Below are 18971 nucleotides of genomic sequence, written 5' to 3'. Positions count from 1 at the left end.
AAAAAAAAAAAAAAAAAAAAAAAATTTACAAAATTTTTTTCCTGTTTTGAAATTTTCATATTAAAGGCTGGACTGCTTGGGCTTGCCTAAGTCCCCCTGTCTTTAAAACTTGTTTTAAACAGGAAAGGAACTTACAACTGGTAAGAGTAAAGCCAAAACCGAATGATAGTAATGGTTCCCATCAGTGCCTATTATGACACCAGACCCTGCATGCTAGAGGCCTTTGAGTCTGAAATGTTGTGTAACTTTACAGAGGGACAACTCAGGCCCAGTGGGGTTACCTCCAAGCCCTGCAGTCAAGAATGTCATCAAAATCAGTTTGGGAACTAAAACCAAGTGTCTGGTTTTTATGGAACAGTCTGAATCAGGGTCAGCAACTTGCAGAGACCACCTATGAGATGCTACGAGTGAGAGCGGGGCTTTGCATAAAGCTACTGAGTGAAGTCTGACTTGGCATCTGGCTCCCCACCCTAGGACCCACGCCATCTTCTTACTCGGGACCCTTTTCACCTAACCCCCATGATGACAGCTCAGAATGGAGACCAGATTTCAATCCAACCCTTCCCAGAGATAGCAAAGGGCTGGACACAGCAACTCCAAATCTCTCCCTCCAGTGAGGAGAAAGACAATGTAACCAACTTCACTAGTCTGTCACAACATCAGACAAGCTCAAGATCTTAGCAAGTAATACTTAAGAAGTCAAAGTTCTAAATGATCTGACCCCCTCTAGCGTGTTAGCTGCAATTTAAAACATGACCCTTACTAAACAGGGAGGCAAAAAAGTATCCCAGAAGGCCAAAGCCACTGGGCCTTGAGATCCTTGGTCTATTTTTATAGTAAAATTGCCCAGGGGAAAAGAGGGTACCCACAGAACCCGAAACAAACCAGAATTCTCCTTTCCTCAAGGCAAAGAATAATTCCAGGGTCATGGTAGGGTAGGTAACCTGCCTGGGTTCTCATTTAATGTATTATCTTATATCACCTTTCACAAAGGAGACTGGCTTGGAGAGGTGAAGCATGTTGCCCAAGGTTACCAAGGAAAATAGCCTATACACAAAGACTACGTACTCTTCCTAACCAGTGAACCAGGGATACAGTTGTTCATTCACCTTTAAGTCTACTAATCCAGATTTGCTTATAGGGAAAACCGCACAAAGAGACATAAAATTCACATCGTTTCTGATTAATTTTGAGAAGAAAAGCCTAAAGATCTTTCCCACCTCAACACCTAAGCCCTAGGTCTTAGTGGGAATGATGTGATAGACAAAAATCCCACATCTAAAAACATAAGGGTATAGTAGTTAAGGGTGTGCATTTTGAGGCCAGGCACCGTGACTCATGCCAGTATTCCCAACACTTTGGGAGGTCGAGGTTGGGGGATGGCCTGCACCCATGAGATCAAGACCAGACTGGACAACATGGTGAAACTCCAACTCCACAGAAAATAAAAAGTCAAAATAAGAAATACATTGAAAACTAAAACTTTTAAATTCAAAAAAATATGCATTTTGGAGACAAGACTGGAATATCTATTCTACCACTTACTAAACTGCTCCATTATCTTAGCCAAGTAAACCTTTCTTCAACAGTGTTAATAAATAACCCAGGGTAGGTATGAGGATTAAATGACAACCTCCTTAGTGTGATGCTTTTACAAAGTAAAACACTGAAAGAGTAGGTTTAATGGTTATCACCCTAAGGTCCCATGGAAGTCTCAGTTGTTCTAATTCAAGATTACCATGTAGCACCTAGGCAAACAGGTTACATTATTCCCTGATTGTAGCTATCTGGGGGCTGTAATTCTCAACCCTTTCTAGAGGTTCTGGGTCCCCACTGTGTTGTATTCACTTTAGCAGACCTCTGTGGTAACTCCAGTGGTAAACTCAGAATACATCTACGTCAAGTTCTTTGCTATGTTCTGTTAAAGCCAAAAAGAACAAAAGGACCAAGACAAGGTCCATACTATAATGTGTGCTGAGGGGAATGGGACAGTCACAGAAACAAATCAAGCAGCAGAGCAAATGCATAGTTCAGGGAGGCTACAGAGATTGGGAGACCTGAAGGAAGGCTGTGTCACAGAAGTGAGGTATGAACATGTAGGGGCTGGACTCGTCAAAGAGCACAGAGGTATTCAAGAGATAAACAGTATGGCTAGGATACCTAACCCATGGTTAACACTGGATCATAAGCGTCTTGTAATACAACATGCTGAATTTGGACTTCACTGCGTAGGCCCCAGGAAAACTTTAAACCATGAAGTGACAAGACCAGAAAGATCACTCCAATGGTCTCATGAAAGATGGACTGGCGACAACAGCTCAGAAGGAAGTGAGAGCTGAAACGTTAGCCCAAGAGCCCAGGCTCACCTCCTCCAGAGGGCCTGCCATGAGCGCCACACAGCTGACTGTGCTGTGAAACATCCCTTTCTGCTCTCAGAATATCTTCCACATACCACATTCATGACCTGAATAGAAATTATCCAAATCTATGTTTGCCTCAACAGAAAAAGGAATCGCTGTATATTTATGTATTTCCAGAGACAGCACCGAATCTGCCATATAGAGAATGTGCTGAATGGCTCAATCAGTCATTCTGCTATTGGGGCAGAAGAATGAGTCCAGCCTGAAACTTCATCTGAGACAAATGCCCCTGGGACACTTTGGAGATGTACACCGGAGGACAGTGGGACATGCCGTCTGGCAGTCAGGAGAGAAGATCTAAACGAGAGGCCCAGATTTGGAAGTGAAGAGGTGGGGAACGTAATCTAGGGCAGTGATGGGGCCTGAGGACAGGTCAGGCAGGCCAATGTGGCAGAAGAGAAGCCAAGGTAAGGAGAAGCTCTAGAAGAGAAGGGATGAACAGAGGACCAATGAGAATGGCAGGCAGAGATCCATAAAGCAGTCCAGAAGATTTCTGGTCTCAAGTATGCTGTTTACATAAAAACGAGTTACCAGTTATTAGTATTAATTCAACTCTTGGGAAATTTATAATAATTTTAAGACAGGATAACAAAGCAAGCACATGCATGTTTATCTCTTTAATTCCACTGTGAGTCTAACATACAAATGACTAGGTCCCATAGGACACAGGAAAAAAAGCAACATGTTACAGACAAGTGTCAAAATAAAGCACTGAATTAGTCTTTAAGCCTTGCTAGCCACTAATTGAAATAGCTTTGATAAAAACTATTTGAGGCCGGTGCAGTGGCTCACACCTGCAATCCTAGCACTTACGGGCAAGCAGTGAGGCTGAGGCAGATCACCTGAGGTCAGGAGTTCAAGACCAGCCTGACCAACATGGTGAAACCCCCGTCTCTACTACAAATACAAAAATTAGCTGGGCGTGGTGACAGGCGCCTGTAATCCCAGCTACTCGGGAGACTGAGGCATGAGAATCACTTGAACCCAGGAGGCGGAAGTCGCAGTGAGCCGAGATTACGCCACTGCACTTCAGCCTGGGCTATAGAGCAAGATGCAGTCTCCAAAAAAAAAAAAACCTGTTTGATAACCATAAATTGATATTGATATACCTTTTTTTCTTTAAATAGAGAGAAGGTTTCACCATGTTAGCCAGGGTGGTCTCAAACTCCTGACCTCAAGTGATCCACCCACCTTGGCCTCCCAAAGTGCAGACATTATAGGTGTGAGCCACAGCACCTGGCCAATTGATAGACTTTTGATTAAAGCTGTTTACATTAGTCTCTCCCACTAAACTGGGTTCCGAGGCTTACAAGCGTAATGACTTGGGATCTCATTCATTGTCACACACTATCTACATGAAATATTCAGGCCGGGCGCGGTGGCTCAAGCCTGTAATCCCAGCACTTTGGGAGGCCGAGATGGGCAGATCACGAGGTCAGGAGATCGAGACCATCCTGGCTAACACGGTGAAACCGCGTCTCTACTAAAAAATACAAAAAACTAGCCAGGCGAGGTGGCGGGCGCCTGTAGTCCCAGCTACTCGGGAGACTGAGGCAGGAGAATGGCGTAAACCCGGGAGGCGGAGCTTGCAGTGAGCTGAGATCCGGCCACTGCACTCCAGCCTGGGCAACAGAGCGAGACTCCGTCTCAAAAAAAAAAAAAAAAAAAAAAAAAAAAATTTAAAGGGGAACAAAGTTTGCATTTCTCTTTTAAATAAAAAACTTTGTTTGGTTGGGCTGTATTTCATGGGGATAGGGGTAAGGAAGGGGAAAAAAACTGAGGGAAAACTGTCCTCTCTTAAATACATAGGACATGAAGAGGAACGTTGAGTTTGCTTTGATTATAAACTCAAGCCTGCCTCAATATACCAATTCTTTTCCCATATGCTTTTGCTCTCCAAACACAGGAATTTAGTCCCACCCTCAATGCAAAACTCCAAAAACTTCAATTTGGCCTAACTTATACTTCATGAATTTGGCTAAGCAAATAATATGCAAGACTGAATTCTGGCATTGTATTTACCCTAACTATGGTGTTTCCAAGTACATCTTAAAAGAGCACCTTAACAGTGTTCACTTCAGACAAATCAGATAAGAACACCCAGTTAAAGTCACTAATCAGCATTAGTAGTTAACAATGGCCCTAGTATTAGAACCATTCAAATTACTTTAAATATTCAAATTAAACTACCATTCTCCTTAATACACTGATGTTCTCACAAAGCAGTAGGGCACAACTCAGTGTAATTTATGTTTCTGTAGAGCCTTTCAAGGGGCCCTATTACTTCACCACAACACTGTTTTAACCCATGAATTAAAGGTATGAACCCTAAGAGTAAGAATGCATTCAGTCTCCAATCTGTACTGGATTAGTGCTACATAAGAAATTTATTGGAGGTAAAGATCACTTTTTCCTACACAAAACCTTATATTTAAGTTTTAAATCCTCACAACTTAAACATCCGAAAATTATAAACAGTCCCTTCAACTATATCATTACTTAAAACTCCCAAAGTTCAGGAAAACAATAAATCACAGATGGAACACTTGCAATATAAGAAAATACATGGGAGTTGGAGGATACAGTTTTTTGAGGGCAGAGGGGGCTGGGCCTGCCCTTTTTACTACTATGTACACTACTGCTACGTTAAGATAACAAGCGTGGTTTTCATGTTTCTTAAAACTCTCTTCTAAAATATAACAGTACAATAGAGTAAAAAAGATACCTTAAGAGAAGTATGGAATGAGCCACAACCCTCTTAATAAAGGAAGAAAATCACAATACTTAAGAGACAACTGCATCAAATATTACCATGCACTAAAATTAATCTAACAAACTATGTACACCTCTAGTTAACTGTTTTCCCAAACTTTAGGGGGAAAGATGTGAAACTCTCTAATTCAGTAGAAACAGATCAATCCCATTTTTGCCCGAGCTTCCAAAGTTCTGACAGCCTAACTACTCCACTCTATCAGGAACAGTGTGCAGTCTTAAGTACTGCATCCATACAACCTGAACTTTCTCATGTTTTTGTTTTTAATTGTCCTAAACACTATCACAGAAAAAACAACATTGGGGTTTCAGGAAAGAACTACAGTTTGCAGGAGAGAAAAAAATCTCTACAGGTATTAAAGTTTCAATGATTCAACTTCAATAAAGTTTCTTTATATCCCACTATTTCTTAGTACCTTACCAGGTTACTTTGTTTTAGATGACCTGTACTAAGGCCCAAAAATGTTAACTGTCAACAAGACTCACGGCCAGGCGCAGTGGCTCACGCCTGTAATCCCAGCATTTTGGGAGGCCGAGGTGGGTGGATCACCTGAGGTTGGGAGTTCGAGACCAGCCTGACCAACATGGTGAAACACTGTCTCTAAAAAATTAATCAGGCGTGGTGGTGCATGCCTGTAATCCCAACTACTCAGGAGCCTGAGGCAGGAGAATCGCTTGAACCCAGAGGCGGAGGGTGTGGTGAGCCAATCACACCACTGCACTCCAGCCTGGGCCACAAGAGCGAAACTCCATCCCCCCAAAAAAAAAAAAAATAAAATAATTCATGACCTAATTACTTCTACCTGCTTAGCCATCTGTGTGATCCATGTTTTCACCATGGTTTCAAGCAAGTCTTATTATTCTGTTGCTTTCTTTCCTTAAGCAGTATTAAATGCTGTCACACAGGTTAACTCTCCCAGTTCTATTTGGAAGTCTGTATTAGAGAGCAACAAGCAACAACAGACTTATCACTGACTACATTCCCTGGGTTTCTCCAGCAATACTAAAATCCCCTAGCCAAGAGTGCCTTCTTATGACAGGTCTGGTCTGGGGAGACAGCGATCCACCTGTCCACTGGCTGCACTCTGCTGGGCCCGCCTCTTAAAGCGCAAGGAACCTGAGGGACATAGGCAGAAGGTCGAGTCTTACATCCATCCTCTCCCACCATCTATAGCAGACCAAGTAAGAAAGGTGTCAAGGGAGGTCCCAGGTCCCATGAGAACTAACCCAACAATCTCCCACCTTACTTGCCTGTCATGGACCATTAGAAATATAACAGAATTCTTAAGACACAAGAACTTCCTCTTTGACTTCAGAAGAGGAGAAAAACATGTACAACACATAAGTGTAAAGCGGTAAGTTCTAATCAACGCTGCAGAAAGATATGTCATTTTAACACCAATAAGCTCAAACTAACTTTCTAAAAACATTTTCTAGGATGGGTTAGCTGACAGCAATCGCCCATGTAAGTTCTTAGCTTACATTCTAGTAAACATTTCTAGAGCAAGCTGTTTACTGTAATAGACAAAAAACAGCATATCTGGACCTAAACCTAAAAGTGAAAAATGGGTCCACAGGCACCCTCTTAACCATTTTTCCAAAGAAATATGTTTAAACGGCTTTACCATGCAGAGCTATGGCTTCCCGGAAGGGTTGCAAATCAGTCTCTACAGATGAGCTAGTTTCCGTTGAAGTAGCTCGGTTAGGGGACACTACAGTCAGTCTTGGGGGAGCTCTAGAGTTTCGTGGTGGAGGAACTTTTCCACACAGGAAGCTGATCAAATCTTCTCTACGAATAGTTCTTCTGCGTTTTTTAACCCAAGCCAACACATCCTTATTGCGTCGCTGATAGCCAATCTGAATTCCAATATCAAAACTTCGTTGATGGGTATCCACGCTTTCTGTTAGAAATAAAGAAAAAGAAAACATGTATCATCATTAGAGTCAAATTGTATTCCCTCCTGAAGAAAACCATTTTACAAGCTAACCAAAGTGAATACCATGATGTGGCCTCTATATCGGTAATATAAACTGAAATGATTTCAGTCATAATGAAAATGTTATATATAACATTTAACGTTAATGGTCTAAATTCAGCGTTTACTTAACACGGTCCTGGAGCTTGTCTTGTTAAAAAAATTTTTTTAACAGAAACAGATTAGTTATCTGTAATGGAACTACCTAAAATAACTTGCATCACATCATTCAACAGATAGGTCTAAGTATTGCACATGCCTCAGGCCACGCTCATCTGCATTTACCACGTCATTGTGGAGATGCACTCCTACTGACAGATTCAGCACCAAGATTCAGGAACGAGCTGAAGACAGCAACAAACGTTTTACAAGGAAAAATTAATTCTGATTGACGGCTCAACACTAAAACCAAATAGCATGGTGGAAACAAAAACCTTTATTTATTTCCCTGGGTATATTCTCATTCTCCTTCCAGTTCCCAACAGCTTCCTGTAACTCAACCATTCCCAATAGATCTCCCAGACTTGATTCTTTGTGTATACTCCACCTGGGTTTTGGTAAAATGATCCCTACCTTTTAGTGGTTTCATCTAGTTGAAAAAAATATTTGAAAATTTAAGTCACTGCAATTTATTTTTAATTGAGCTGCTGTGCCAGCAGAAAATCACCAGTATGTCTTTAACAGCATTAACCAACATCTTTACTTTATCCTTGAACTTTTTGTAAAAGCAACAACACTGTGTACATTTCTCTATTACTTTTCCCAGCTTTGATTATTTCATTTTATTTTATTTTTTGAGACGGAGTCTGTCGCCCAGGCTGTAGTGCAGTGCCTCGATCTTGGCTCACTGCAAACTCTGCCTCCCGGGTTCTCCTGCCTCAGCCTCCTGAACAGCTGGGATTACAGGTGCACGCCTCCACACCTGGCTAATTTTTGTATTTTTAGTAGAGACCGGGCTTCACCATGTTGGTCAGGCTGGTCTTGAACTCCTGACCTCATGATCCGCCCACCTCGGCCTCCCAAAATGCTCGGATTACAGGCGTGAGCCACTGCACCCGGCGGCTTTAATTTCTTGTCTGCTACGTCTACAGTAGACTCTGAAAGGATGGGCAACAGTCAAACAATGTAAAGCTGTGTTCCAGAAAAAAAAAAAACAACAATCATCCAGACATCACAGAGGATCCCAAGGTGAATTTGCACTATTAAAGAAAATGTCAAGAGGGCAGCAGAACAACCAGAACTTTATAATAAGGCCGACTCTTTGGCAGATGACAGTCTTTATTGCTGAAGAAAGAAAAACAAGGATATTGTCCACAGATCTTTTCTCTTAAAAAAATAATCAAAGTAGGACCTGGGATGTTAAAAAAAAAGACTTCAAAATAAAAAGGACCAGGACTAGAATTCAACATCAATTTGGAAACCTGATATGCTATAGAGTGCATTCATATCTTCTCCACCACAACTTTTTATTTTACAAACATAAAAAGCAGCTCAAGAGTGAAGTAACTTCCCCAGTGTCTCACTACTGGTATAATGTGAATCAATCATCTTGATTTCTCACTTCTTCATAAACAAAGCAAGGACTCCACCATTTTGAATATAAATAGCATTAGAGACAATCACCACTTTCCCATCTCTTTAGGAAAAGATTTAGATGAGCCAACCCTAAATGGGTGGGCAAACCTAAAGATGACTTTGTAATGCTGTACCCAAAACTTAAATGATTCTGAAAGAGCTGGAGGCATTGAGAAACCAAGTCACTGAGCAACTAAAACTTATCTTATCAGACCCCATAAAGGATAAATGTAAAATGTGTTAACCTAGAAGCAATCAGGTTTTTAAACCTATCCTACCTAGAAGAATTGCTTTTAAACAAGCTTATAAATGAAGAAGTTTCTGTTTCTGAAGAGAACAAGGAAATTTTATTCTTCAAAAGCCAAATGGGGGTAAGCCCAGACCTGGAGAAACAGAGGAAAAAAGTCTGAAGCATAGTAAAAGGGATACAAGAAACAAGTCTGAAGCAGGCTTGGAGAGTGCAAAGAAAGATGACCGGGCGTGGTGGCTCATGCCTGTAAGTCCTAGCAAGGCAGGTGGATCACCTGAAGTCAGGAGTTCGAGACCAGCCTGGCCAACATGGCAAAACCCCATCTCTACTAAAAACACAAAAAGTAGCCGGGCGTGGTGGCGGGCACCTGTAATCCCAGCTACTCTGGAGGCTGAGGCAGGAGAATCACTTGAACCCGGGAGGCGGAGGTGGCAGTGAGCCGAGAGTGTGCCACTTCACTCCAGCCTGGGTGAAAGAATAAGACTCTGTCTCAAAAAAAAAAAAAGGAAGAAAGAAAAATGAAGTAGGCATGTAAACATACACCTGCCAAACCAGACAGCAAAAAAAGAGAAGCTAAACTTGATACAAAACTCAAGGGCCAAAGGGAAGGGGTCACGTGAGGTGGTTAAAAAAAAAAAAAGAAAACTATCCTGGGAAGAGCTTGGCCAGGTTTTGGTTTGTTTTGATTGAAGACACAAGAAGTCCAACAGTCAGATCAGCAAGGGACTAATGGTTTCATCACAGATTTGAACACTGGGAAAACTCAATAATCACTAGTAGCCTGGCTTAGATATAAGACAGTTATGTAACAAGTTGTGAACCTCTTTAAAAAATTATGCAACTGACAATTATTTCACCTCAAAAATTCTGAGATGACCAAGTCTCAACATTAGAACTGACTGTGAGTACACTAAAAGTAATGCATTTTGCAAACACTACACTTACAGACTAGAAGGTCCTAGAAGAGAAAAGCAGATACAACATTTAAGGTTTTAGGTGTGTTTTTGCACCACCGGGGCATAATGTAGTTTTTTTTTTTTTTTTTTTTTTTTTGAGGCGGAGTCTCGCTCTGTCGCCTGGACTGGAGTGCAGTGGCCGGATCTCAGCTCCCCGCAAGCTCCGCCTCCCGGGTTCACGCCATTCTCCTGCCTCAGCCTCCCGAGTAGCTGGGACTACAGGCGCCCGCCACCTCGCCCGGCTAGATTTTGTATTTTTTTAGTAGAGACGGGGTTTCACCGTGTTAGCCAGGATGGTCTTGATCTCCTGACCTCGTGACCCGCCCGTCTCGGCCTCCCAAAGTGCTGGGATTACAGGCTTGAGCCACCGCGCCTGGCCATAATGTAGTTTTATACTATTAACACTGAAAACCAAGTCCAATTGCCTTACCACTCAAACCCAACCTCAGTTATCTCCCAAAATATAAAGTCTCATGTACATCGTGAAGTATTTAAAATAGAGTTCTTTTTAAATAGTTACCTGATTGAAAATAAATCTTTCTCATACCTTGGGCTAATTAGGAGACCTGCATGCTTACTGGATGATGTTAGGCATGACTACATTTTAACGTAATCCCAGGACAAACTACTGTCCAGTGGATAATCTCTCACACACACACACATGGCCTCTTGACGGCTCTCAAACACTGCTCTGAGCACGCCCCAGTTCTAGAAGCGTGGGCTTTCGGGTACCTATTCCAGAAAAACAGAGCACAGAAACCGTGGCCAGTCTTGTGTCCAACATTATTTTCCCGAAACCAAAGTCAATGTGGAAAAGAGCCACATATGTGAAGGTTAGGCAAACTCCAAAGGCACTGAAATGTCAATCTAACCTTTAACCACAACACATTCATTTCCCTATTCAAAAAAGGAACTGGGCAGGCGTGGCTCGGTGGTTCATACACATAACCCCAGCACTTTTGGGAGGTTGAGGTGGGCGGATCACTTGAGGCCAGGAGTTCGAGATCAGCATGGCCAACATGGTGAAACCTCATCTCTACTCAAAACATAAAAATAAGCCAGGCATAGCGGCAGGCACCTGTAATCCCAGCTAGCTGGGAGGCTGAGGCAGAAGAATCACTTGAGCCTGTGAGGTAGAGGTTGCAGTGAGCCAAGACTGCACCGCAGCACTCCAGGCTGGGTGACAGACCAAGACTCCATCTCAAAAGAAAAGAAAACGAACTGATTCACACACCAGTCATAGTAGGTATCCCATATTTTCTTTTATTTTTTTTAAATGCTTTTATATAAGCATGTGAAACTGAATCCAACAGATTTTAGAAGACAAATACTCCCATCACAATGGGCTGGGGTGGGGGCAGAGGGCAAATAATTATATTGATTCTGAAGACCAAATGCATAATTTTCTTATGTGACTGAATAAAATTTATCTGATTACACTACTTACAGCTTTTTGATACACACAAAACTTCATGTGAATTACAGCAGGTATCTCAAGTTTATAACAAGGAACTGAAGTTCAAAGGGCCTTGTGTCCAAAGTTCAGTGACAGAGTTCCTTCTATGACCTATCTCTTCCTCAAATGAGAAGCCATCTCTCAATCACAGACAACCTACAAACCGTAAGAGCACAATGCTACACCAAAACAACACTTCTGAAGAAATACTACTGACTACATGAGATTTCAACCTAAGAATTAGATTTGCACTAGTCTAGATTGCACCACACAGAAAAGTATTTTATTCTTTTTTGGGGGAAAGGGTAGAGGCAGGGTCTTACTATGTTGCCCAGGCTGATCTCAAACTCCTAGCCTCAAGAGATCCTCTCCCCTCAGCCTCAAGTGCTGCGACTACAGGTATGAGCCATGGCACTCCAACCAGTAAAGACAACGTAATGTTTCTTCAGGAATGTAACAATCTAAGGGACAGTCAAAATAAAACACTTTCCAATCGTATTCCCTAAGGAAGTGTTATCCAAAAGTAAGCATACCTCCTAGTTACTTACATATTTACCTAATCTCCACCTAGCACACAAAACAAAGGACCAGGAACCAGGGGGATAATTTTTTTTTTTTTTTTTTGGTGATGGAGTTTCGCTCGTCACCCAGGCAGGAGTGCAATGGCACGATCTCGGCTCGCCACAACCTCTGCCTCTCGGGTTCAAGTGTTTCTTCTGCCTCAGCCTCCCAAGTAGCTGGGATTACAAGCATGAGCCACCACGCCCGGCTAATTTCGTATTTTTAGTAGAGATGGGGTATCTCCATATGGGTCAGGCTGGTCCTGAACCCCCGACCTCAGGTGATCTGCCCACCTTGGCCTCCCAAAGTGCTGGGACTACAGGTGTGAGCCACCGCGCCCAGCCCAGGGGAAGAATCTTAATAACCACTGTTTGTTGCCTGCCTGGCATCCAATCCTTGTCCTCCCTTTTCTAAAAGCACTCCAAGTTTTTGTTTAGATAGCAACCATGTTCTGAGAAAAACTCCCTCCACATTTGCTTAAGGGGTTGTGGCTTACCCTTCAACTCATCTGCATAACCCTATGTACCCCTATTAATGGCTGTGGGTAAGCAAGTGACCCCTTATGGCCAAGAGATGACAGAAGTCATTTTTAGGCTCTTCTAAGCTTCACTGAGTGGCCCTAAGACGTGAGCCACAAGCCATTCTGCCAACATAATGAAGCCAGCCTGATGACAAAGCATGCTAGTGCACACACGGGGAGAACAGAGTAGGGGAGCCTGGGCCGCTCAATTAAGCCAATCCTGCTGTGGCCTTTTAAGTCAAAGGGTCCAGTACATGTCCATACAGCTAAAGCCAGCCCAACTTGTGTTTTCTGATACTTGCAACCAACATATCCTTTCACAGAAAAAGTACGCACAGGGTGGGTATGGTGGCTTACAGCTGTAATCCCAGCACTTTGGGAAGCTGAGACAGGTGGATCGTCTGAGCTCAGGAGACCAGCCTGGGCAATATGGCAAAACCTCATCCCTACTACAAAAACTTAGCTGGGCATGGTGGTGGGTGCCTGTGGTTCCAGCTACTCAGTGACTGAGGTGGGAGGATCACTTGAGCCTGGAAGGTGGAGGGTGCAGTGAGCCGAGACAGCACAACTGCACTCCCACCTGGGTGACAGAATGAGACCCTGTCTCCAAAAAAAAAAAAAAGAAAAGAAAAGAAAAAAAGGAGCGAAGGGCAGTGGCTCATGTCTGCCCCTAATCCCAGCATTTTGGGAGGCCAAGGCGGGCGGATCACCTGAGGTCAGGAGTTCGAGACCAGCCTGTCCCAAAACAGTGAAACCTCATCTCTACTAAAAATACAAAAATTAGGCCGGGCGCGGTGGCTCACGCCTATAATCCCAGCACTTTGGGAGGCCAAGGCGGGGGGATAACGAGGTCAGGAGATCAAGACCATCCTGGCTAACACAGTGAAACCCCATCTCCACTAAAAATACAAAAAAATGGGCGTGGCGGCAGGCGCCTGTAGTCCCAGCTACTTGGGAGGCTGGGCAGGAGAATGGCAGTGAGCAGAGATGGCGCCACTGCACTCCAGCCTGGGCGACAGAGCAGGACTCTGTCTCAAAAAAAAAAAAAAAAAAAAAAAAAAAAATTAGCCTGGTGTGGTGGCAGGCACCTGTAATCCCAGTTACTCGGGAGGCTGAGGCAGGAGAGTCGCTTGAACCCAGGAGGCAGAGATTGCAGTGAGCCGAGATCACGCCATTGCACTCCAGTCTGGGGGACAAGAGCGAGACTTCGTCTCAAAAAAAAAAAGGAAAAAAGCAGTCTTCTGTAAAAATCTACAATCTACAAACAGTATTACGAATAACTGAGGCCACTGCTTCTGACAAAGCTAAAATTTTTTTTAAATTAAAAATTCCCCCCCTTAAATTATATTTAAATTAAAAAAAAATTTTTAAGACACAGGATCTCACTATATTCCCCCAAGCAATCCTCCTGCCTCAGCCTCCCAAAGTGCTGGGATTACAGGTATGAAAAGTATAATGCTCAGGGTTTCTCACTATAATCCACACTAAGGTATTTTGAACAAAGTCTCAAACTCAGTAAATATTTTTTGCAGCCAAGTGAGTCACAAACCAGCTCCACCAGTCTCCAGGTAGAATATGATTTCTGGCCATTTGTTTCTAAGTCACCTGCCACTTGGCTCACACATTTACAGTTATGCTCAGTTCTCCTTTAGGTCACGAGTCCAAAATGGCCACAATGAGGTGAGACATATAAAGAGGGCTTGGCATCAAGATGTATCCAAAATCAGGACTTAAGGGCATCAGACTATCTTTCCTGTCAATTCTACTTACATTTACTCCATTTAGGGAAANATTTTTTTAAATTAAAATTCCCCCCCTTAAATTATATTTAAATTAAAAAAAAATTTTTAAGACACAGGATCTCACTATATTCCCCAAGCAATCCTCCTGCCTCAGCCTCCCAAAGTGCTGGGATTACAGGTATGAAAAGTATAATGCTCAGGGTTTCTCACTATAATCCACACTAAGGTATTTTGAACAAAGTCTCAAACTCAGTAAATATTTTTTGCAGCCAAGTGAGTCACAAACCAGCTCCACCAGTCTCCAGGTAGAATATGATTTCTGGCCATTTGTTTCTAAGTCACCTGCCACTTGGCTCACACATTTACAGTTATGCTCAGTTCTCCTTTAGGTCACGAGTCCAAAATGGCCACAATGAGGTGAGACATATAAAGAGGGCTTGGCATCAAGATGTATCCAAAATCAGGACTTAAGGGCATCAGACTATCTTTCCTGTCAATTCTACTTACATTTACTCCATTTAGGGAAAAAAGATGAAGAAGGAAGCACACACCAGAGTTTATTCCAACACAAGGAAAAAAGAAAAGACACTATTATTACTTCCCTTCGTTTTAAGCCCTGCCCACATTGAGAAATATCCAAAAAATACTTAAAACTCGACCAACACAATGAATGCCAGAGCACTCACTATGCCAGGCACAAAGCTAAGAGCCTGTACTAGAATCTGTGGTAGTTATCCCTATTTAAATTAAGTCAAGGAGCACAATGGTGAAGTAACACCTGGCTTCATTGTCCCCAAGACCATAAAGGTAAGAAGTAACAGAGCCAAGATCTGAACTCAGGCAATGTGGCAGTAGACTCCAACTCACAATGACACTAGCCCTCTGCAAGCACTGCTAGGCTGCAGATGCTCAGGGAAATGCTGTTCAAGATAACCAGAAACATCTTTTAGCAATATCCAGGACTGCATGCAACTAATGCTACAAATGCAGTTTCAAAATGTGGAGGCAAAGAAAACAAACATCAAAGAAGAAAAACATGAAGAGCTGAGAAAGAACAATTAGAGAATTGGCTCTATGGGGTACAATCAAACTCGGGCTCACACAGGTTGCTGGAAAGTGGGATCTCCAATGTAAGGAGCACAGGCACGCTTGGCCAACTATTTCCCAGGTAAACATCAACCCTAGCTAGATTAAAATGATTTTTTACTCCTCTTCTTTAGTTCCAGGTATCACAAAATATACTGATCTAAGACTACTACTGAATATTGAAAAAACACCATCCTCTTTGCATTTATCAAATCAAAAACCAGCAATCAGGATTTTGGCTTCCTTTATCAAAAAGGGGAAGAAAAGTCTGACCCTGCTATCTACAGCAGAAGAAACCACGCACTCCATTTTATTGAATTCTGTCCTTGCTGAAGGGACAAGTTCAACTTACATTTACATTATCTTCCAAATCCTTCTAGCCACATTCCAACAAAACCAATTAACTGAATTTTCAACTTCTCAAAAGCCCACTGACAACTAAAAGGGGCCATCTGCTGGGTATTTATCTCAATCCTGACCTTCATTAAGAAGGTCAGGATTGAGATAAAAACCTAATGAACTTCTTGGTAGTTACCAAGAAGCTGGTAGGAGTGCCAAATTGTCCCCAGGCTGCAAAATAACCAATTTTTACCTTGTCAGATTAAGTGCTTACTTATACAAAATACAGGAATGCTGCCTGCTGCCCACTTACAAGTATCCACCAAATTTTTACCCCCTTAAATTATATTTAAATATTTAATCAGAACTATAACCAATATCATTTAAATTTAGTACTACTTACTGCTGTATGCACTTGTGACACTACCTTGCTAATTTTATTGGTTCTATTTAAGGCAACCAATTATTCCTACAGCTGTATGCCTGTTCTCCAAAGACCACACCCTGAAAAGAAGAAAAAGTGAGGCTATCCAGAGTATTACCCACACACTCCTTGAATCAAATAAGAAAACATTATACTATCAAATTCCACAAGACACAACTTACCATTTCTATTAGGCAAAAGATGTGTTTTCATCATACAGAAACAAGGTACAAAATAAAACTAGTTCAGACTGACAATCTAGCATTTACAATAATACAAGAATCATATATGATGTTTTCTAAAAATAAAATTAATGTTCCTCATTAAGTTTTCTGAGCAGGAAAACTAGCAAATTGTAAACATTTTAAAATGAAGCCATCAAATTAAGGATTATTTCAGAGTTCAAATGCTGAATCCATCTTACACGAAAAGTGAGCACTAAAGAAAACTGCTAGCTTAGTCCTAAAAGGACACATTCTACAAGCACCCAACAGCACTAAAGCCAGAGGATACTCACATTTCATATGGCCTAGGCTGAGAATCTGGCACATAAAAACACTAAAAATGTGTTGCCTTCCCCTTCAAGAACAAAGCAGCATCAACAAGAGCAAAAGAATAAATCATGGTACTGCCACACCACAGAGCAATACTCGCCAATTAAAAGGCACTGAACTATGCACACCTGCAATGCGAACTCGATGGGTGAATCTTACAGTAAGTGGAACAAGCCAGACACAACAGGCTATAAGGACTGCACGGTTCTATTGAGGACATGATAGAGAAGAAAAAACAGCAATCAAATCAGTGACTGCCACGGGCTGGAGTGGGGGTGATAGATATATTCTACTTGTTTTTAAAAAAAAAAAAAAACGAAGTATACATTCTAAAACGGTGATTTTACCGTATGTAAATTACACTCCAAGAAACCTTTTTTTAAATTAAATATTATTTCAAAATTCCCTTTTTGGACAAAACCAAGAGCCATTTCAAAATGTTCAAGACCGTCAAGCACTACAGATGTTGAAGCAATTTACTCAGTCACAATTTAAGAAACAGCTATACAAAATCAAAGCCAACCACTGGAGCACTATTTAACCATGTTCCCTTTTTTCAGTAAGACTGGACTAGAAGTATTATAGTTCCTCATTCCCTAAAGTTAGCGTTCCTTTTCACCACTTTGTTACCAGTTCTCAAATTACTGTCCCAAAAAACCGTAGTCTACACAAGAAATCTCACAATAAGAAATATTTTTCCACAAGATGCAGTGGCCATTTGCACATTCTTACGCAAAAATTAAAACTTGAGAGTCACGCAGCAGCTTCATAGCCCGTTTCAACCTATGCCGGTATTTTTGAAATGCACAAAATTCCATCACTGTTCTGAGCAACTCTTAAAAGTTTGAAAGCATTTAATTACGTTTTTCTTAAGATTAACAAAGTCATAATCCTTTTCCATAAAACCTTGCCAAAAAAAAAAAAAAAAAATCAACCCCAAATTTCTCAGTCTTCAAAATCAGTAAGGCACAAAACCTAAACCCACCGTTACCAAGAAAGCACGATGGGCAAGAATGTTTACTTACGTATCTTCATGTCATCACAAAGGGTGGATTAACTCCAGAAAGGAACCACCATAAAACACAAATCTATCAACTCAAAACCCTCAACAGAATTCCTGCCAGCAACTCATAAGACATAGGATCGTTCTGACAGAAAACACTTGATGAAATGCTAGAAAAGAGCAGCACGTTAACATGCACGCAGATGACCGATTAGCAAGCTTTCAAGCACTTCAAAACTACATAGACTGCCACGTTCTCAAATGCCTAACTCAAGAATTTTTTCCATACAGTTCCTCCCACCTCCGACTGTAGCACAAAAAACATCAACTCTTTTCTTCCCTCAATGTCTTTTCCAGTGGGAAACAAGGCTCAGCGTCTCCCAGCTCAAGGCTTCTCAACCTGAGCACTACTGACTTTAGGGACAGGATAATTAATTCTTCGCTGAGGGGCCGGGGGTGTTATCTTGGGCACTGCAGGACTTTCAGCAGCCTCTATCCACTGGGTGCCAACAACAGCCCCTCTAGGAGAAGACAACCAAAAACGTCCCCAGGCGTTGCCATCTGTCCCGGGGGCTGTCAAAATTGCCTCCGGTGGATCTAGCTAGAGCACCGCCGGGATTCTCAAGTTGCAAGGTATTCAAGGTTAGCAGCTGGGCTGGGGAGCAGAAAACACACTTGCAACGCAGGGGAGACACCCTGACGCAGGCGGCCCTTCCCTGAATCGGCAATGCAGCAAGGTTATCTTTACCTTTGTAGAGGTTGGTGACGGCGGTGGCTGCGTTTTGGAAGGGGACCCAGAGAGAAAGTCCTGGCTGCTGACACACTCGGTCTGAAAAGCAAGCCAAAAAAAAAAAGAAAAAAAGAAAAAAGAAACACACATAGAAAAAGAAACAGAACAAGAATGTTATTTGGGCGTCAATCACTCCGGAACGGCCATATTAGGTTTCGCCATTTTGTTCAAGGGTTTCGGGATCCCAAACCCAGTGTGAGGACCGGGGGGCAGGGGGGTCGCGGCGGGGAGAAGGGGATGCCGCAGGGCTGAGGGTCACAGATCAGGGACAAGTCGCGGGGCAGGGAAGCGCCCCCCTCGCAGTCCCCGCCCCGTGGCCGGCTCAGGGCACAATGGGGCCGCCCCGCCGTCTCCCTTCGCCATTTTGTGACGGGGGCTCCTCCCCTCCCGTCTCCGGGCCGAAGGGGACACCGGGCGGCCGGGCCCGGAGAGCGGGGAGCCTCGGACGACCGCAAAGCGGGGCTCCCCCCACTCCGGCCCTGGCCTGCCCCCCCCCCAACCCCGGGCCTCCCTCCCACGGCGCCATCTTGCGGGGAGGGGGCGGCAG

The 18971-nt window shown here is 42.8% G+C and overlaps 1 protein-coding gene across 1 annotated transcript in view; it reads right to left on the bottom strand.

Moving 5' to 3' along the window:
• The window catches only part of HAPSTR1 (HUWE1 associated protein modifying stress responses), a 31226-nt gene that overhangs the window by 10194 nt on the left and 2061 nt on the right, over positions 1-18971 (bottom strand). The window contains exons 3-5 of the mRNA XM_017874409.1: positions 18684-18950; positions 18383-18573; positions 6818-7093 (exon numbers count right to left, since the gene is read on the bottom strand). Of these exons, the coding sequence (XP_017729898.1) occupies positions 6818-7093; positions 18383-18573; positions 18684-18950 (734 nt within the window). The remainder of the gene's footprint in view (positions 1-6817; positions 7094-18382; positions 18574-18683; positions 18951-18971) is intronic.

The sequence above is a fragment of the Rhinopithecus bieti genome, unplaced genomic scaffold, assembly GCF_001698545.2.
Source record: "Rhinopithecus bieti isolate Rb0 unplaced genomic scaffold, ASM169854v2 scaffold_8226, whole genome shotgun sequence".
NCBI classification, from domain to species: Eukaryota; Metazoa; Chordata; class Mammalia; order Primates; family Cercopithecidae; genus Rhinopithecus; species Rhinopithecus bieti.
The sequence above is the reverse complement of the archived record's forward strand: the minus strand, read 5'-3'. Positions and strand labels throughout refer to the sequence as shown.